Below are 22,012 nucleotides of genomic sequence, written 5' to 3' on the forward strand. Positions count from 1 at the left end.
AATGAGTTCTGACTGGTAGGAATTCCAAACGGGGGACTCGGGCCTGAAGATCACTGACGTCATGATTCATCTTCTTTTTATCAAGTTCCCAGTTGTCTCGAAAGCACATTTGATGACTAAATGCATCACACAAGGACTGCCATGCCACCTTCCTGTTCAAGTGAGCACAGCACAACATGTAACCATGAAGAGGATATACTATATGATGTTGTTGGGTCTGGAACCATGAAGAGGGGATACTATATAATGCTGTTGGGTCTGGAACCATGAAGAGGGGATACTATGTAATGTTGTTGGGTCTGGAACCATGAAGAGGATATACTATATGATGTTGTTGGGTCTGGAACCATGAAGAGGATATACTATATGATGTTGTTGGGTCTGGAACCATGAAGAGGGGATACTATATAATGCTGTTGGGTCTGGAACCATGAAAAGGGGATACTATATAGTGCCTGTTAGATACAGACCCAACAACATTATATTATAGTATCCTCTCCTTGTAACCATGGTTGACAGGGACAGTCTCTTCTCTACAGGGATGCCGATGGCATTACCCATATGGTTGATGAGGATCTCCTTATATTGCAAATGTACGGCCTATTACTAGACGTCTGCAAGTATTTTTAAAATAGGCCGACGGACTCAGGTCGTGCCCCAGGGCACTAGTCACGCCCTGACCTAAAACACCATAGAGAACCCAGAGGACTCTTTAGGGTCAGGGCGTGACAACTATATATGTCCAAGAAGGACTGCCATGCCACGTTCCTGTTCAAGTGAGCACAGCACAACATGTAACCACGAAGAGGATATACTATATGATGTTGTTGGGTCTGTAACCATGAAGAGGGGATACTATATAATGTTGTTGGGTCTGGGACCATGAAGAGGGAATACTATGTAGTGTCGGTTAGTTAAAGACCCAGCAATATTATTTTATAGTATCCTCTCAGGTTGTGCCCCTGGGCCAGATCTTCCGGGAAGTCATCAAATAAAATCTCTCGGACATTTGGTTTCCGTTTTATAAAAGTGACATTTTATTAATTATTCTGCTGTTCTGGAAAATTCCACCAGATGACAACTGGCTGCTTATTGCAAATGGACGAAACATCAGGAAACGGACGGCCAATTGTCCTAAACGGAAAAGACTTCGGGAATATATTTTAGATTTTCAAAATTTGACCTTTGGGTCTTGATTTTGTGACCATTTGCCGTATGAAAATCTACGGTAGAGCGCCATCTTTTGGGATTTTTGGTGTATGACACTTTGTATTTGCCATATTCCACTTGCCATGAGGTTTGGATGAACTGCCGTCCATTTGAGTGGTATTTGCGATTGTGTAAATGATTCGCCCAATGGCAATACATTATTGGTAAGGGTCTTCCATTGCCTTTCAAATATTTGTTTTCAACAAAAATGGGGTATTGTGATGTCACTATGGGGTATTGTGATGTCACTATGGGGTATTGTGATGTCACTATGGGGTATTGTAATGTCACTATGGGGTAAAATGTTCAGTTGATATTGTATGAGTTGTTAAATTTGCCCAATCAAGATTTAAATACTAAAATCACCATTAATCCAGAGAGATTGAAGTGACATGGATTTTGAAAACCTGAAACACAGGAAATAGATGGCTGAAAAGCAGATTCTCAGGTAGGCGGGTTATGTGCATTGGTGCTTTTCAATGTGTGTTTGTGTGTTTGTGTGTGTGTATGTATGTATGTATGTATGTATGTATGTATGTATGTATGTATGTATGTATGTATGTATGTATGTATGTGTGTGTGTGTGTGTGTGTGTGTGTGTGTGTGTGTGTGTGTGTGTGTGTGTGTGTTTGTAAAACACATATAGTGTCACACCCTGATCTGTTTCACTTTGTCCTTGTGCTTGTCTCCACCCCCTCCAGGCATCACCCATCTTCCCCAATTATCACCTGGGTATTTATACCTGTGTTATCTGTCTGTGCCAGTTCATCTTGTTTGTTCAAGACTACCAGCGTTTAGTGTCTGAGCCCCTGCTTTTTCCAGGCTCTCTTTTCTCAACCTCCTGGTTTTGACCCCTGTCTGTCCTGACTCCAAGCCCGCATGCCTGACAACTCTGGCTGAGCCTGCCTGCCATCCTGTACCTTTGCCCCCACTCTGGATTACCGACCTCTACCAGACCTGACCCTGGGCCTGCCTGCCGTCCTGTACCTTTGCCCCCACTCTGGATTACCAACCTCTGCCTAACCTGACCCTGGGCCTGCCTGCTGTCCTGTACCTTTGCCCCCACTCTGGATTACCGACCTCTACCAGACCTGACCCTGAGCCTGCCTGCTGTCCTGTACCTTTGCCCCCACTCTGGATTACCGACCTCTACCAGACCTGACCCTGAGCCTGCCTGCCGCCCTGTACCTTGCCCCCCCTCTGGATTACCGACCTCTGCCTGACCTGACCCTGGGCCTGCCTGCTGTCCTGTACCTTTGCCCCACTACTCTGGATCATCAACCCCTGCCCGCCTTGACCTGTCGTTTGCCTGCCCCTGTTACAATAACCATTGTTACCTCTACACAGTCTGCACATGGGTCTTAACTGAAACCTGATACATGGTAATTTCACAATTTCAGTCTTAGAGTGTCAGAGATTTATGATACAGCAGAGAGAACAGTCCTTCTAGACTCCATGTTAAATCAATTATTATACAGTAGAGAACAGTCCTTCTAGACTCCATGTTTGAGTTTGAGTTTATTTAATTTTTACAGGGACATTTACATGCACATTAATCAACGTTTCAGTAAAAGTGACGGTTTTAGCCAGCCGGCTAATTTTCAACCGCAGTCCCTGTTAGATCAACTATTATACAGTAGAGAGAACGGTCCTTCTAGACTCCATGTTAGATCAACTATTATACAGTAGTGAACAGTCCTTCTAGACTCCATGTTAGATCAACTATTATACAGTAGAGAACAGTCCTTCTAGACTCCATGTTATATAAACTATTATACAGTAGAGAACAGTCCTTCTAGACTCCATGTTAGATCAACTATTATACAGTAGAGAATAGTCCTTCTAGGCTCCATATCAGATCAACTATTATACAGTAGAGAACAGTCCTTCTAGACTCAATGTTAGATCAACTATTATACAGTAGAGAACAGTCCTTCTAGACTCCATGTCAGATCAACTATTATACAGTAGACAACAGTCCTTCTAGACTCCATGTTAGATAAACTATTATACAGTAGAGAACAGTCCTTCTACACTCCATGTTAGATCAACTATTATACAGTAGAGAACAGTCCTTCTAGACTCCATGTCAGATCAACTATTATATAATAGTGTGACATTTTATCTGTGTTTATCCACTCGTATGTTTAGAATAATGCTGTTTTTCTAATGTCCAACTTGGTTGGATTCATGCGAGTTTCTGATTGACTGTGCAGTACATGGGCGGAATCTAAACTGTCACTGTATAAACAATTTCCCAGTACACCTAGAACATTGCTCTGGGAACCAAAAGGAGTATCTCAGTTTCAAGGTAAGAAGCCTGGTGTGGTATCAGTCAGTCTCATGCAGGAACCAACCGTGCTGATATGACTTCAAATCATATCAAACTTTATTTGTCACATGCCACGAATACAACAAGTGTAGACTTTACAGTGAAATGCTGACTTACATGCCCTTAACCAACAGTGCAGTTCGGGAAGAGTTAAGACAAATATTTAGCAAGTAGACAAAACTAAAAAGTATTAATAATAAACATTAACATTAGGATTGTATTGAGTCAGTGAACCTCTGTGACTGTGATAATAAATATTGATTCATTTCCTTTGAATTTGAGTCCTTAGTGGTGAATTTCCTCAACAACAGACCGAACAGTCCTTCTCTTATCAAGTCAATGTATTGTTATTGCATATAGTTTTATTATAATGTATTATACATTTGTCTTGTTATATATTGTATGTAGTTGACAAGGTAAATTGAATAAGTAGAAAATATATTACGATATATAGTACTTAGCATAATCTTATTTAGCAGTTCAGAGGGTACCGAGGATGAATCCTATTTCTCACAGATCCATCTGTATTGATAGGAACAGTCATAGTCCCACCAAGCTCCTGTGTCTGATGACCAGGAGTAGAAGTACACACAGTTCTCTGCTCTTCCACCATTAGGCTCTTTACTGTTCCAATACCTGTAGAAGAAACAACACATAGAATCAGACTGTCCACTGTTCCAATACCTGTAGAAGAAACAACACACAGAATCAGACTGTCCACTCTTCCAATACCTGTAGAAGAAACAACACATAGAATCAGACTGTCCACTGTTCCAATACCTGTAGAAGAAAAAACACATAGAATCAGACTGTCCACTGTTCCAATATCTGTAGAAGAAACAACACATAGAATCAGACTGTCCACTGTTCCAATACCTGTAGAAGAAAAAACACATAGAATCAGACTGTCCACTGTTCCAATACCTGTAGGAGAAACACCACACAGAATCAGGCTGTCCACTGTTCCAATACCTGTTGGAGAATCAGGCTGTCCTTTCTGAACCTACTTCTCCAGACAGTGATGTCATAGTGACACAGAATTCATTAATGTCTTACTTTGTGGTCAGTGTTGTGTAGTCCACCCATTTCCAGGTCCCCTCAGAAACAGAGTCAGTCAGACCAATCCAGACATAGTTCTTTACCCCGCATAACCAATTGACAAATGTCTGTAGATGTGGAAGAGATTCAACATTGTTAATACCTAGCCATTTCTACTCGCTGTCTCGCTCGCTCCCTCTAAATTAATTTCAATTCAATTTAAGAGCTTTAATGGCATGGGAAACATATGTTAACATTGCCAAAGCAAGTGAACTAGATAATAAACAAAAGTGAAATAAACAATAGAAATGCACAGTAAACACTTTCAACAGTTCCAAGACAATAAAGATACTTCAGATATTATGAGCAAGTAGATACAAAAGGGAAAATGAATAAACATAAATATGGGTTGTTTTTATATTTTGTTTGTTCTTCACTTGTTGCCATTTTCTTGTAGCAACAGGTCACATATCTTGCTGCTGTGATGGCACACTTTGGTATTTCACTCAATATATCCAAGAGTTTATCAAAATTGGTTTTGTTTTTTTCAAATTCTTTGTGGATCTGTGTAATCTGAGGGAAATATGTGTCTCTAATATGGTCATACATTTGGGCAGGAGGTTAGGAACTGCAGCTCAGTTTCCACCTCATTTTGTGGGCAGTGTGCACATAGCCTGTCTTCTCTTGAGAGCCATGTCTGCCTACGGCGGCCTTTCTCAATAGCAAGGCTATGCTCACTGAGTCTGTACATAGTCGGTACATAGTCAAAGCTTTCCTTAAGTTTGGTCAGTCACAGTGGTCAGATATTCTGCCACTGTGTACTCTCTGTTTAGGGCCAAATAGCATTCTGGATTTTTTGTTATTTCTTTCCAATGTGTCAAGTAATTATAATTGAGTTCTCTCATGATTTGGTTAGGTTTCATTGTGTTGCTGTCCTGAGGCTCTGTGTGGTCTGTTTGTGAACAGAGCCCCGGGACCAGCTTGCATTGGGGACTCTTCTCCAGGTTCATCTCTCTGTAGGTGATGGCTTTGTAATGGAAGGTTTGGGAATCGCTTCCTTTTAGGTGGTTGTAGAATTTAACGACTCTTTTCTGGATATTGATAATTAGCGGGTATCAGCCTAATTCTGTTCTGCATATATTATTTGGTGTTTTACGTTGTACACAGAGGATATTGTTTGAAGAATTCTGCATGCAGAGTCTCAACTTGATGTTTGTCCCATTTTGTGAAGTCTTGGTTGGTGAGTGGCAACCTCACCAGACCTCACAGCCATAAAGTGCAATAACTGAATAACTGATTCAAGTGTTTTTTGCCAGATTCTAATGGGTGTGTCAATTTTATGTTCCTTTTGATGGCATAGAAAGGCCCTTCTTGCCATGACTCTCAGATCCTTCATCAGCTTTGTGGAAGTTACCTGTGGCGCTGATGTCTAGACCGAGGTAAGTATAGTTTTTTTGTGTGCTCTAGGGCAACAGTGTCTAGATGGAATTTGTATTTGTGGTCCTGGCGACTGGACCTTTTTTGGAACACCATTATTTTTGTCTTACTGAGATTTACTGTCAGGGCCCAGGTCTGACAGAATCTGTGCAGAAGATCTAGGTGCTGCTGTAGGCCCTCCTCGGTTGGTGACAGAAGCACCAGATCATCAGCAAACATTTGACTTCAGATTCTAGGATGGTGAAGACCGGGGCTGCAGACTGCTCTAGTGCCCTCACCAATTCTTTGATATATATGAAGAGGGAGGGTATTAAGCTGCATCTGTCTCTCTCTCTCTCTCTACCACACACACACACCTGTTGTTCTTGGTTCTTGATGACAACCAGGTCTGCTCCTCTATATCTGCAGTCCTGTCTGCTCTCCTCCCAGGATTTTTTCTCAGTAGAGACGTAGTAACAACTGCTACCAAGCTTCTTCCATCCTCGCGGACAAACTATAAGTTGAACATTTCCTTCTTTAGTCACTTTATTACAACATTTAATTAAATATAAATCAAACACTCAAGGAAGACGGGTACTAACTAATGGACAGTTTGGAAGTCGGACTTTGTTTCACACATTTTTCATTTAAATATTTCCTTTAAAGTTGAATTGCCTGTTTGTAAGTGACATGTGAACTGAGACAGAGACTGTCAAACAGAACAGTCATTAGACAATTTGACTCACCTTTCTCAGCTAAAGATTGTTTCAGACGTTCTGTCTCTTTCTGTAGCTGGTCTCTCTCTTTGGTCAGGGTGTTGTATCTAGTCTGTAGCTGGTCTCTCTCTTTGGTCAGGGTGTTGTATCTGGTCTGTAGCTGGTCTCTCTCTTTGGTCAGGGTGTTGTATCTGGTCTGTAACTGGTTTCTCTCTTTGGTCAGCGTGTTGTCGCTAGTCTGTAGCTGGTCTCTCTCTTCGTTCGGGGTGTTGTTGCTAGTCTGTAGCTGGTCTCTCTCTTCAGTAAGGTTGTTTCCGCAGGTCTGTAACTGGTCTCTCTCTTCAGTCAGGGTGTTGGAACTGGTCAATTGGTTTTTCTCTGTGAAACAATATGACCAATGAACAAGGTAACAGTGGAATTTGGTTTACTTTCTGATTTGACTGGAATATAAATGTAATTGATCCCTGGTCATTACACCACTGATGATGAAGAATGTTTGAGTGAGAACATATCAAACTCACGGTAGAGAAACAGGCCTATGATCCCAGCCAGTAGGAGAACACACAGCAGCCCCAGACACACTGCAGCAGCTCCAGAGTATCTCTTCCACCACTGACACGACACTGAAACACAAATTATTACCATAAAAACTTGATGCATTTGTGTCTAATTTTGTGTCCATTTTCTGTTTGAATCACGGAGGGAAATACACAAGATTGACAAGGGACAGAACACCAGAACTGAGTTCCAGAACCTCACATATTCTACTGCTTGACTTCCAGAACTACTTCCAGAATATTGGCTTAAACATAGTGCAGAGTTCAGGCACCCAAAATGATTGCCGGCACCTATTTCAATCAAAACCAAACGTAATTTGTCATTTGCTTCGTAAACAACAGACTTTTCCAACAATGCAGAGTTAAATATACAACATTGAAAATAGTGACACAATAAATAAATACACAGCGAATAAACAAAGAAGAATAACAAGTCTAAATAATATGGCTACAGTGCATTTGGAACGTTTTCAGAACTCTTGACTTTCTCTACATTTTGTTACGTTACAGACTTATTCTAAAATGGATTCAGTTGTTTTTTCCCTAATCCATAAACATTGTCTTCATCAATCCACACACAGAGCCTTTTAGGTACAATGTTCACTAGTATTCGAGCAACAGCCCAACTCTTATGCTAGTGAACGGGTCAAGATATGCTTCCTGACTGGCTGCCTCCGTGCAGCTCGGCCCGTCTCTCTCCAGAGGAGAGGTAGCGGTGAATCAGCACTAGAAGCTGCCTATACTGTGGCCAGGTTGGTCACTTTGTCTCCACTTATTCCCTGCGTCCAGCAAAAGTGGTGGCTCGGCAGTAGTGTGGGACCTACCGTTGAGCCAAATCGCCTGCCCATCTCTCCCCCAGACCCCTGCTTGACGGCGCCCTCGTGTGGCAGAGCCAGGTTCTTCCCCTGCCTGCTCTCATCGACTCAGGCGCCGACGAGAGTTTCCTGGACCGTGGTGTCGTTACCCAGTTGGGCCTGGACTCTGTTCCACTCGATTCACCCCTCGATGCCAACGCTCTCAACGGACAGCTCCTCGCCCGTGTCTGGGAGAGGACCGCCCCTGTCATCCTGCATCTCTCTGGAAACCACCAGGAAAGGATCACTTTCCACATAATCGACTGTCCTCACTCTCCCCTGGTTCTTGGCCATCCATGGTTAAAGTTGCACAACCCTCAGATCGACTGGACCGCTGGAAGGGTAACCACTTGGAATTAATTTTGTCACTAGAATTGTCTACATTTTGCCCTTGCCGATGCCTTGTCTGTGCCCCATTCCAGAACCTCCTGACCTGTCATCAGTTCCTCCAGAGTATCACGATCTAGCTCCTGTGTTCAGCACCACATCCTGACCTGTCATCAGTTCCTCCAGAGTATCACGATCTAGCGCCTATGTTCAGCAAGCACCGCGTCCTGTCGCTGCCACCTCATCAGCCGTACAACTGCACCATTGTCCTCCAGCCTGGAGCTCCTCTCCCCTGTAGCCAGTTGTATAACCTCTCTCGCCCCGAGCTGGAGGCTATGGAGAGGTACGTCCAGGACTCCCTGGTTGCAGGACTTATCAGGCCTTCTTCCTCCCAGGGGTGGGTGCTGAGTTTTTCTTTGTGAAGAAGGATGGGTCACTGAGGCCTAGACTGAGGCCTAGACTGAATAACATCAAGAACAAGTATCCTTGCACACTCATCAGTGCCACTGTGTTCACCAGACTGGACCTCCGGAATGGCTACCACCTTGTGCGCATCAGAGAGGGGGACGAGGGGAAAACTGTGTTTAACACACCACTTGGCCACTTTGAGTATTTGGTCATGCCTTTAGGTCTTACTAACGCCCCTGCTGTTTTCCAGAACCTGGTCAATGATGTGCTGAGGGATGTGATTGGACGCTTCGTTTTTGTCTTTGTGGATGACGTTCCGATTGTTTTCTAAGGACCCTGACTCTCACCAGCAACACTTTCGCCAAGTTCTGCAACGGCTTTTTGTCAAAGCTGAGAAATGTGAGTTCCATGCTTCCTCTGTGTCTTTCCTGTGTTGTATTATTGCACAGGGGGAGTTACGTACGGACCCCACCAAGACATGGCAGTCACAGAGTGGCCTACGCCCTCTAATCCGAAGCAGATATAGCATTTTCTGGGGTTTGCCAATTTTTACAGACGTTTCATCCTCAACTACAGTCGTCTGGCAGCACCTGTCACCACTCTCACCTAACCCCTCCACTCCGTTCCACTGGACCCCTCAACTACAGTCGTCTGGCAGCACCTCTCACCACTCTCACCTCCCCCTCCACTCTGTTCCATTGGACCCCTGAGACAGAGAGAGCGTTCCTGGAACTCATCGCTTCACCTCCACTCCTCACTCAGCCAGACCCAGAACTATAGTTCATCATGGAGGTGGACGCCTCCGACAACGGGGGAGGTGCTGTTCTGTCCCACTCTGATCAGAAGCTCCAAAAATGTGCATTCTTTTCCCGTAAGCTCTCACCTGCAGAGAGGAATTTTGATGTCTGTAATCGGGAACTCCTGGCAGTTAAGCTGCCTCTTGAGGTTTGGTGTCACTGGCTGGAGGGCTCTGTTATCCCTCCCATTCATTGTGTGGATGCAAGCCAGATGGGCGTTCTTCAACGGTAGATTCAATTTCACACTTACTTATCGCCCCGGTTCTAGGAATACCAAGCCTGACGTCCCGCCTGTTCACCACCGACAACATTTGCGAACAGCATCATGTTGTGGGGGTGCTTTGCTGCAGGAGGGACTGGTGCACCCTCATAAAATAAGCTGGCATCACGAGGAAAGAAAATTATGTGGATGTATTGAAGCAACATCTCAAGACATCAGTCAGGAAGTTAAAGCTTGGTCACAAATGGGTCTTCCAAATGGACAATGACCCCAAGCATACTTCCAAAGTTGTGGCAAAATGGCTTAAAGACAACAAAGTCAAGGTATTGGAGTGGCCATCACAAAGCCCTGACCTCAATAACATAGAAAAGTTGTGGGCAGAACTGAAAAAGCTTGTGCGAGCAAGGAGGCCTACAAACCTGACTCAATTACCCCAGATCTGTCAGGAGGAATGGGCCAAAATTCACCCAACTTATTGTGAGAAACCTGTGGAAGGCTACCTGAAACGTTTGACCCAAATTAAACAATGTAAATGCAATGCTACCAAATACTAATTGAGTGTATGTAAACTTCTGATCCACTGGGAATGTGATGAAAGAAATAAAAGCTGAGATAAATCATTCTCTCTACTATTATTCTGACATTTCACATTCTTAAAATAAAGTGGTGATCCTAACTGACCTAAGACACGGAATTTTTACAAGGATTAAATGTCAGTAATTGTGAAAAACTGAGTTTAAATGTATTTGGCTAAGGTGTATGTAAACTTCTGACTTCAACTGTATATAGATATATATATATTTAGCATTTGGCATTTCTGCTATATATATATATATATAAAATGAAAATCTGAAATGTCTTTATTCAATAAGTCTTCAACCACTTCAACCTAAATAAGCTCATGAATCATTTGCTTAACCTCTAGCACTTAGCCATCCCGGATCCGGGATCGTGAATACAGCCTCAAGCTCATTACCATAACGCAACGTTAACTATTCATGAAAATCGCAAATGAAATGAAATAAATATGCTAGCTCTCAAGCTTAGCCTTTTGTTAACAACACTGTCATCTCAGATTTTCAAAATATGCTTCTCAACCATAGGAAAACAATAATTTGTGTAACAGTAGCTAGCTAGCGTAGCATTTCGCGTTAGCGTTAGCATTCAGCAGGCAACATTTTCACAAAAACCAGAAAAGCATTCAAACAAAGAACTTCAGATGTTTTCAATGAGGAGACTCTGATAGATAGTAAATGTTCAGTTTTTCCTGAAAGATTATTTGTTTAGGAGAAATCGCTCCGTTTGGTGCGTCACGTTTGGCTACCAAAAAAAAACGAAAATCCAGTCATCAAAACGCCAAACTTTTTTCCAAATTAACTCCATAATATCGACTGAAACATGGCAAACGTTGTTTAGAACCAATCCTCAAGGTGTTTTTCACATATCTCTTCGATGATATATCGTTCGTGGAAGTGTGCTTTCTCTCCTGAATCCCAGGAGAAAATGCCCGCACCTGAAGATTACGCACCAATTTAGACAAAGGACACCGGGCGGACCCCTGGAAAATGTAGTCTCTTATGGCCAATCTTCCAATGATATGCCTACAAATACGTCACAATGCTGCAGACATCTTGAAGAAACGACAGAAAGGGCAGGCTCGTTCGTGGTGCATTCACAGCCATATAAGGAGACAATGGAAAACAGAGCTTCAGAAATTCTGCTCATTTCCTGTTTGAAGTTTCATCTTGGTTTCGCCTGTAGCATGAGTTCTGTGGCACTCACAGATAATATCTTTGCAGTTTTGGAAACGTCAGACTGTTTTCTTTCCAAAGCTGTCAATTATATGCATAATCGAGCATATTTTCGTGACAAAATATTGCGCTTAAAACGGGCACGTTTTTTTATCCAATAATGAAATAGCGCCCCCTATAGACTCAACTGGTTTTAACATGTCACATAATAAGTTGCAATGAATCACTTTGTGTGCAATTATAGTGATTAACCCTCTAGAGTCTAAGCCGGGGGTGGTGGGGGAGGGTCTGAGCGGTGGGAGATGGGAGGGTCTAAGCCGGGGGAGTGGGGGAGGGTCTGAGCCGTGGGAGATGGGAGGGTCTAAGCCGGGGGAGGTGGGAGGGTCTAAGCCGGGGGAGGTGGGGGAGGGTCTAAGCCGGGGGTTATTTGATTTATAGTTTTAAGTATAAAAAAATTATTTAAAAAAAATGATTGCATGATGCATTGAATTTGGCATTTCTGCTATTAGCCAGTAGAAACACATTGAATAACAGATAGTCATTACTGCTATTAGCCAATAGGAACACATTGAATAACAGACAGTCATTACTGCTATTAGCCAATAGAAACACATTGAACAACAGATAGTCATTACTGCTATTAGCCAATAGAAACACATTGAATAACAGATAGTCATTACTGCTATTAGCCAATAGAAACACATTGAATAACAGATTCACTACGTGGAACAACAGATTGTCCCCAAAAATACCAGAAGGAAGTTTGTTCTGAAGTGTCTGTCCTCTATCTGAGAGATATTAGAAAGATCAGGAATCATTTTATTATTATTTTTTGCATGTATTTATCCCCTTATATAATAAATAAATAAAATAAATTATCTCCCTATATACGTCCACTAAATATATATATACAGTGCCTTGCGAAAGTATTCGGCCCCCTTGAACTTTGCGACCTTTTGCCACATTTCAGGCTTCAAACATAAAGATATAAAACTGTATTTTTTTGTGAAGAATCAACAACAAGTGGGACACAATCATGAAGTGGAACGACATTTATTGGATATTTCAAACTTTTTTAACAAATCAAAAACTGAAAAATTGGGCGTGCAAAATTATTCAGCCCCCTTAAGTTAATACTTTGTAGCGCCACCTTTTGCTGCGATTACAGCTGTAAGTCGCTTGGGGTATGTCTCTATCAGTTTTGCACATCGAGAGACTGACATTTTTTCCCATTCCTCCTTGCAAAACAGCTCGAGCTCAGTGAGGTTGGATGGAGAGCATTTGTGAACAGCAGTTTTCAGTTCTTTCCACAGATTCTCGATTGGATTCAGGTCTGGACTTTGACTTGGCCATTCTAACACCTGGATATGTTTATTTTTGAACCATTCCATTGTAGATTTTGCTTTATGTTTTGGATCATTGTCTTGTTGGAAGACAAATCTCCGTCCCAATCTCAGGTCTTTTGCAGACTCCATCAGGTTTTCTTCCAGAATGGTCCTGTATTTGGCTCCGTCCATCTTCCCATCAATTTTAACCATCTTCCCTGTCCCTGCTGAAGAAAAGCAGGCCCAAACCATGATGCTGCCACCACCATGTTTGACAGTGGGGATGGTGTGTTCAGCTGTGTTGCTTTTACGCCAAACATAACGTTTTGCATTGTTGCCAAAAAGTTCAATTTTGGTTTCATCTGACCAGAGCACCTTCTTCCACATGTTTGGTGTGTCTCCCAGGTGGCTTGTGGCAGACTTTAAACAACACTTTTTATGGATATCTTTAAGAAATGGCTTTCTTCTTGCCACCTCCCATAAAGGCCAGATTTGTGCAATATACGACTGATTGTTGTCCTATGGACAGAGTCTCCCACCTCAGCTGTAGATCTCTGCAGTTCATCCAGAGTGATCATGGGCCTCTTGGCTGCATCTCTGATCAGTCTTCTCCTTGTATGAGCTGAAAGTTCAGAGGGATGGCCAGGTCTTGGTAGATTTGCAGTGGTCTGATACTCCTTCCATTTCAATATTATCGCTTGCACAGTGCTCCTTGGGATGTTTAAAGCTTGGGAAATCTTTTGTATCCAAATCTGGCTTTAAACTTCTTCACAACAGTATCTCGGACCTGCCTGGTGTGTTCCTTGTTCTTCATGATGCTCTCTGCGCTTTTAACGGACCTCTGAGACTATCACAGTGCAGGTGCATTTATACGGAGACTTGATTACACACAGGCGGATTGTATTTATCATCATTAGTCATTTAGGTCAACATTGGATCATTCAGAGATCCTCACTGAACTTCTGGAGAGAGTTTGCTGCACTGAAAGTAAAGGGGCTGAATAATTTTGCACGCCCAATTTTTCAGTTTTTGATTTGTTAAAAAAGTTTGAAATATCCAATAAATGTCGTTCCACTTCATGATTGTGTCCCACTTGTTGTTGATTCTTCACAAAAAAATACAGTTTTATATCTTTATGTTTGAAGCCTGAAATGTGGCAAAAGGTCGCAAAGTTCAAGGGGGCTGAATACTTTCGCAAGGCACTGTATAGACTTCCATTCACTTTTTTTTTTGTGGTACTGTGGACCTTCAGAGTTGTGTGAGGCTTGTGGACGTCCTAAATGGAGAACCCATCACGTTTGTGAGAGTTTCATCTATCAATAGAGCATTATAGTTTGTAGGTCATAATAAGATTTTGAGAAAAGACCGATTCCCTTTTTTGTACGGAACACAGGGGGGCAATCCAACACAACACATTACTGAGTACTTCTCTCAACATTTTTAATCATAGTGGTGGCTGCATCATGTGCATCAGTATGCTTGTAATTTTTAAGGACTGGGTAGTTTTTTCAGGATAAAATAAAATCATAGAATTGAGCTAAAGCACAGGAAATATCCAAGAAGAAAACCTGTTTCAGTCTGCTTTCCACCAGACAACCTACAACACAAGGCCATATCTACACTGGAGTTTGCAAAGTTACAGTTGTGATTGAAATCTTCTTGTAAACCTATGGTAAGACTTCAAAATGGCTGCCAACTACTGATCAACAACCAATTTGACAGAGCTTGAAGAATTTTGAAAATAATAAATGGGCAAATATTGTACAATCCAGGTGTACAAAGCTCTTAGAGACTCACCCAGAGACTCACAGCTGTAATGACTCTTAGAGACTTACCCAGAGACTCACAGCTGTAATCGCTGCCAAAGGAGATTCTAACACGTATTGACTTGGGTGTGAATATTTATGTAAATAAGAACTGTGTGTGTGTGTGTGTGTGTGTGTGTGTGTGTGTGTGTGTGTGTGTGTGTGTGTGTGTGTGTGTGTGTGTGTGTGTGTGTGTGTGTGTGTGTGTGTGTGTGCGTGTGTGTGTGTGTGTGTGCGTGTGTGTGTGTGTTGGGGTGTAAGTGTGTGTCAGCATCTAGCAACACACCAGGTTAAACTGTTACCTGAATGTTGATCACCAACTCCATCCTTCTTGCAGGGCATGATGGGTCTTTCGTTGTTGTATATTTGATCAATGTCCATGGTCTCTATTTTATTTATTTTATAATTTTTTTTGCCACTAAATCCATCGCAGTTTTCATAGATTTCCTCTGACATCTTTACACACGTGTGTTGAAATGCAGTAACTTCCACTGTTGTAACTTCTACTGTTGTATCTTCTACTGTTGTATCTTCTACTGTTGTATCTTCTACTGTTGTAACTTCTACTGTTGTATCTTCTACTGTTGTATCTTCTACTGTTGTATCTTCTACTGTTGTATCTTCTACTGTTGTATCTTCTACTGTTGTAAAGTCTGCTGTTATCTCAGTTGTAGGTTTGTGTCTGTTCGCTGCACAGCTGGAGTCTCGGTGTGACTCAGTCTAATGTCAGAGACAGTTTTAACTGTCAACCTCATTAAAGGGGAAACTGTCTAACCAATAGTACGACTCTAACCACCACCATGTGACCACAGACTTATTTTCTGAAAACCATGTTTGTTTACCACAGTATAGATTAGTTTGTATATTTAGTTTATATTAGTTTAGTTTACTACAGTATAGATTAGTTTGTATATTTAGTTTATATTAGTTTAGTTTACAACAGTATAGATTAGTTTGTATATTTAGTTTATATTAGTTTAGTTTACAACAGTATAGATTAGTTTGTATATTTAGTTTATATTAGTTTAGTTTACAACAGTGTAGATTAGTTTGTATATTTAGTTTATATTAGTTTAGTTTACTACAGTATAGATTAGTTTGTATATTTAGTTTATATTAGTTTAGTTTACAACAGTATAGATTAGTTTGTATATTTAGTTTATATTAGTTTAGTTTACAACAGTATAGATTAGTTTGTATATTTAGTTTATATTAGTTTAGTTTACTACAGTATAGATTAGTTTGTATATTTAGTTTATATTAGTTTAGTTTACCACAGTGTACATTAGCATTGAAGTGACAATATATTCACATGGAGTAAAATGGGACCCTGTGAATTCACACGTCACAGACCATGAGTGTAGTTTAGAGAGGTTACGTAGCACTACACAGCTGATTCTAGTAACCAAAGCTTGAGGATGAATAATTATTATCTTTGTAGTGTTGTGTCAAAAGACTAAAATGTGCACCTCTTGGGGTTCCCAGGACCGAGTTTTGGGGAAAGCTGTGTTACTTGCAATCTGTGTGCGGCCATCAATGGCCATGTAGAGTTTTATAAACTATGTCTCCTGTGTGACATGGACACCAGAGATAATAGTTATTCAGAGATGTCTCTGTCTTTCTCAGAGAGGGCCTGAGATCTATATTTACTGTCTCCTGTGTGACATGGACACCAGAGATAATAGTTATTCAGAGATGTCTCTATCTTTCTCAGAGAGGGCCTATGGTCTATATTTACTGTCTCCTGTGTGACATGGACACCAGAGATAATAGTTATTTAGAGACCTTTACTCACACTTCTCCTTTCCTCTTCCGGGGAGGGAGGGGGGTCTAAATGTCTCTCTCTCCTTCCATATCTGTCTCGCTGTCTCTCTCTGTATCTCCCTCTCATACTGCTACAACCTGATAGCTGCAGGACCTAAACAGCAGAGAAGTCTAATGATTTCTCTGCTGTCTCAGTGAGAAGAGTTACTCAGAGATATGTGTTAGACTGTTTGTCTGCATCTGCCTCAGAGGGTTTTCAGTGGTGATGTCATTCACACCATTTGAAACTCAGTCGGTCCACTTCCTGTTATATTTTAAGCAGTGGTTTAATCTGAAACTCTGATATGATGTTTAAAACAACAGCAGGGTGAACAGTAGCTCAATGCAAGACGGTGAACTCACAAAGAATAACTGTTGTCTCCTTTGTGACATGGACACCAGAGAGAATAGTTATTCAGAGATGTCTCTATCTTTTTTCAGGGAGGGCCTATGGTCTACAATTACTCTCACTTCTCCTTCCCTCTTCCTCATTATCTATCTACATCAAAACAAGCTGGCAGACAATAAGTGCACAAAACACTACCAGCTCACTGTTTATCAGAGGATAAGAAGTGTGAAGGAGTCCTGTGTGTAATTCCTCCCTTCCTTCATCAGTAATAAGGGGTGTGTCTAAGGAGTCCTGTGTGTAAATCCCCTGTTCCTTGACCAGTAATAAGTGTGTGTGTGTGTGTGTGTGTGTCTGTGTGCGTGTGCGTGTGCGTGTGTGTGCGTCCTGTTCCTTTTACAGTAATAAGGGGTGTGTCTGAGGAGTCCTGTGTGTAGTGCCTCTCTTCCTTCACCAGTAATAACGGTGTGTGTGTGAATAGGAGAGAGAGAAAGAGGAAGTGAGAGGTTGAAAATGTGTGTGTTCTTGGTTACCATTCTCGTCTCGGTCATTTCCCCAGACCAGCTGTTATCAGTGGGGGGTCAAGGTATACATTACAGTCTACACACCTCACACCCTCACATACACACACTCACACCTCACACACTCACACCTCACACACTCACACCCTCACACACTCACACCTCACACCCTCACACACTCACACACTCACATACACACCTCACATACACACCCTCACACCTCACACACTCACACCTCACACACTCACACACTCACATACACACCTCACATACACACCTCACACATACACACTCACACCTCACACACTCACACACATACACACCTCACATACACACCTCACACCCTCACACACTCACACCTCACACACTCACACCTCACACACTCACACACTCACATACACACCTCACATACACACCTCACACACTCACACCTCACACACTCACACCTCACACACTCACACACTCACCTCACACATACACACTCACATACACACACACACACTCACACACACACACTCACACACACACACTCACACACTCACATACACACACTCACACACTCACACACTCACACCTCACACACTCACACACTCACCTCACACATACACACACTCACCTCACACATACACACTCACATACACACACACACACTCACACACACACACTCACATACACACACTCACACACTCACACACACACACTCACATACACACACTCACATACACACACACACACTCACACACACACACTCACACACACACACTCACACACTCACACACTCGCCTGTCTGCCTGACCATTCAGCCTGCCCTTGACACTGAGCCCACCTGCCTGACCATTCAGCCTGCCTTGACCTCGAGCCTGTCTGCCTGAACATTCAGCCTGCCCTTGACACCCAGACCACCTGCCTGACCATTCAGCCTGCCTTGACACTGAGCCCACCTGCCTGACCATTCAGCCTGCCTTGACACTGAGCCCACCTGCCTGACCATTCAGCCTGCCTTGACACTGAGCCCACCTGCTTGACCATTCAGCCTGCCCTTGACACTGAGCCCACCTGCCTGACCATTCAGCCTGCCTTGACCTCGAGCCTGTCTGCCTGACCATTCAGCCTGCCTTGACACTGAGCCCACCTGCCTGACCATTCAGCCTGCCTTGACCTTGAGGCTGTCTCCCCCCACTGTACCTTTCGGACTCTGACCTTGTTTATGAACTTCTGGCTGTCCCTGACCTGCCCATTGCCTAACCCTTGTATTTCAATAAATATCAGCGACTCAAACCATCCAGCCTCCTGCATCTGTCTCTGCCTCTTTGTCATTACACTATGAACTGGTCAAGACTCACCCAGCCGACTCAGTCCGGCTCTTCAAAGTTGTCTCCCTGCAGGGAGTCACCATTGAAAAACATGTGGAGCTACTTCAGAGGCTTATGGAAGGTCTCCATACACTGTCGGGACGCCATGACCAGAGTTTTAAGACATTACTAGAGAAATTCCGTGGACTATCTATCAGAGCAGCATGCCACAACGGAGACCCCCCCCCCCCCCCCCCAGATGATCATTAATTCCCCTGCCAGCATGTTTTTGTACAGCCTGGCTTCCCGTGAACCCTGCTAGACTCCATGTTAGATCAACTATTATACAGCAGAGAACAGTCCTTCTAGACTCCATGTTAGATCAACTATTATACAGTAGAGAACAGTCCTTCTAGACTCCATGTTAGATCAACTATTATACTGTAGAGAACAGTCCTTCTAGACTCCATGTTAGATCAACTATTATACAGTAGAGAACAGTCCTTCTAGACCCCATGTTAGATCAACTATTATACAGTAGAGAGAACAGTCCTTCTAGACTCCATGTTAGATCAACTATTATACAGTAGAGAACAGTCCTTCTAGACTCCATGTTAGATCAACTATTATACAGTAGACAACAGTCCTTCTAGACTCCATGTTAGATCAACTATTATACAGTAGAGAACAGTCCTTCTAGACTTCATGTTAGATCAACTATGATATAGTAGACAACAGTCCTTCTAGACTCCATGTTAGATCAACTATTATACAGTAGACAACAGTCCTTCTAGACTCCATGTTAGATCAACTATTATACAGTAGACAACAGTCCTTCTAGACTCCATGTTAGATCAACTATGATATAGTAGACAACAGTCCTTCTAGACTCCATGTTAGATCAACTATTATACAGTAGACAACAGTCCTTCTAGACTCCATGTTAGAGCAACTATTATATAGTAGAGAACAGTCCTTCTAGACTCCATGTTGGATCAACTAGTATATAGTAGACAACAGTCCTTCTAGACTCCATGTTGGATCAACTAGTATATAGTAGACAACAGTCCTTCTAGACTCCATGTTGGATCAACTATTATACAGTAGAGAGAACAGTCCTTCTAGACTCCATGTTGGATCAACTAGTATATAGTAGAGAACAGTCCTTCTAGACTCCATGTTAGATCAACTATGATATAGTAGACAACAGTCCTTCTAGACTCCATGTTAGATCAACTAGTATACAGTAGAGAACAGTCCTTCTAGACTCCATGTTGGATCAACTAGTATATAGTAGAGAACAGTCCTTCTAGACTCCATGTTGGATCAACTAGTATATAGTAGACAACAGTCCTTCTAGACTCCATGTTGGATCAACTAGTATACAGTAGACAACAGTCCTTCTAGACTCCATGTTGGATCTACTAGTATACAGTAGACAACAGTCCTTCTAGACTCCATGTTGGATCAACTAGTATACAGTAGAGAACAGTCCTTCTAGACTCCATGTTGGATCAACTAGTATATAGTAGAGAACAGTTACTTCCGGCGCCGACAGAGATGGCCGCCTCGCTTCGCGTTCCTAGGAAACTATGCAGTTTTTTGTTTTTTTACGTGTTATTTCTTACATTAGTACCCCAGGTCATCTTAGGTTTCATTACATACAGTCGAGAAGAACTACTGAATATAAGATCAGCATCAACTCACCATCAGTACGACCAAGAATATGTTTTTCGCGACGCGGATCCTGTGTTCTGCCTTACAAACAGGACAACGGAGTGGATCCTATGCAGCGACCCAAAAAAACGACTCCGAAAGAGAGGGAAACGAGGCGGTCTTCTGGTCAGACTCCGGAGACGGGCACAGCGCGCACCACTCCCTAGCATTCTTCTTGCCAATGTCCAGTCTCTTGACAACAAGGTTGATGAAATCCGAGCAAGGGTAGCATTCCAGAGGGACATCAGAGACTGTAACGTTCTTTGCTTCACGGAAACGTGGCTTACTGGAGAGACGCTATCCGAAGCGGTGCAGCCAACAGGTTTCTCCACGCATCGCGCAGACAGGAAAAAACATCTTTCTGGTAAAAAGAGGGGCGGGGGCGTATGCCTTATGACTAACGTGACATGGTGCGATGAAAGAAACATACAGGAACTCAAATCCTTCTGTTCACCTGATTTAGAATTCCTCACAATCAAATGTAGACCGCATTATCTACCAAGAGAATTCTCTTCGATTATAATCACAGCCGTATATATCCCCCCCCAAGCAGACACATCGATGGCTCTGAACGAACTTTATTTAACTCTCTGCAAACTGGAAACAATTTATCCGGAGGCTGCATTCATTGTAGCTGGGGATTTTAACAAGGCTAATCTGAAAACAAGACTCCCCAAATTTTATCAGCATATCGATTGCGCAACCAGGGGAGGAAAGACCTTGGACCATTGTTACTCTAACTTCCGCGACGCATATAAGGCCCTGCCCCGCCCCCCTTTCGGAAAAGCTGACCACGACTCCATTTTGTTGATCCCTGCCTACAGACAGAAACTAAAACAAGAGGCTCCCACGCTGAGGTCTGTCCAACGCTGGTCCGACCAAGCTGACTCCACACTCCAAGACTGCTTCCACCACGTGGACTGGGACATGTTTCGTATTGCGTCAGATAACAACATTGACGAATACGCTGATTCGGTGTGCGAGTTCATTAGAACGTGCGTTGAAGATGTCGTTCCCATAGCAACGATTAAAACATTCCCTAACCAGAAACCGTGGATTGATGGCAGCATTCGTGTGAAACTGAAAGCGCGAACCACTGCTTTTAATCAGGGCAAGGTGTCTGGTAACATGACCGAATACAAACAGTGCAGCTATTCCCTCCGCAAGGCTATCAAACAAGCTAAGCGCCAGTACAGAGACAAAGTAGAATCTCAATTCAACGGCTCAGACACAAGAGGCATGTGGCAGGGTCTACAGTCAATCACGGACTACAGGAAGAAACCCAGCCCAGTCACGGACCAGGATGTCTTGCTCCCAGGCAGACTAAATAACTTTTTTTGCCCGCTTTGAGGACAATACAGTGCCACTGACACGGCCTGCAACGAAAACATGCGGTCTCTCCTTCACTGCAGCCGAGGTGAGTAAGACATTTAAACGTGTTAACCCTCGCAAGGCTGCAGGCCCAGATGGCATCCCCAGCCGCGCCCTCAGAGCATGCGCAGACCAGCTGGCCGGTGTGTTTACGGACATATTCAATCAATCCCTATACCAGTCTGCTGTTCCCACATGCTTCAAGAGG

The 22,012-nt window shown here is 42.8% G+C and overlaps 1 protein-coding gene across 1 annotated transcript; it reads right to left on the reverse strand.

Moving 5' to 3' along the window:
• Window positions 1-3,571: 3,571 nt before the first annotated feature.
• On the reverse strand, window positions 3,572-15,508 carry LOC118936797 (uncharacterized). The gene is made up of 6 exons (XM_090209877.1): window positions 15,058-15,508; window positions 7,233-7,334; window positions 6,742-7,089; window positions 6,373-6,509; window positions 4,598-4,707; window positions 3,572-4,177 (listed from the first exon to the last, which is right to left on the reverse strand). The coding sequence occupies exons 1-6, from the start codon at window positions 15,209-15,211 to the stop codon at window positions 4,045-4,047; spliced, it is 984 nt and encodes a 327-aa protein (XP_090066003.1). The 5' UTR covers window positions 15,212-15,508; the 3' UTR covers window positions 3,572-4,044.
• Window positions 15,509-22,012: the final 6,504 nt, after the last annotated feature.

The sequence above is a fragment of the Oncorhynchus mykiss genome, chromosome 19, assembly GCF_057628025.1.
Source record: "Oncorhynchus mykiss isolate SJ-2025 chromosome 19, ASM5762802v1, whole genome shotgun sequence".
In the NCBI taxonomy this organism is placed as follows: Eukaryota; Metazoa; Chordata; class Actinopteri; order Salmoniformes; family Salmonidae; genus Oncorhynchus; species Oncorhynchus mykiss.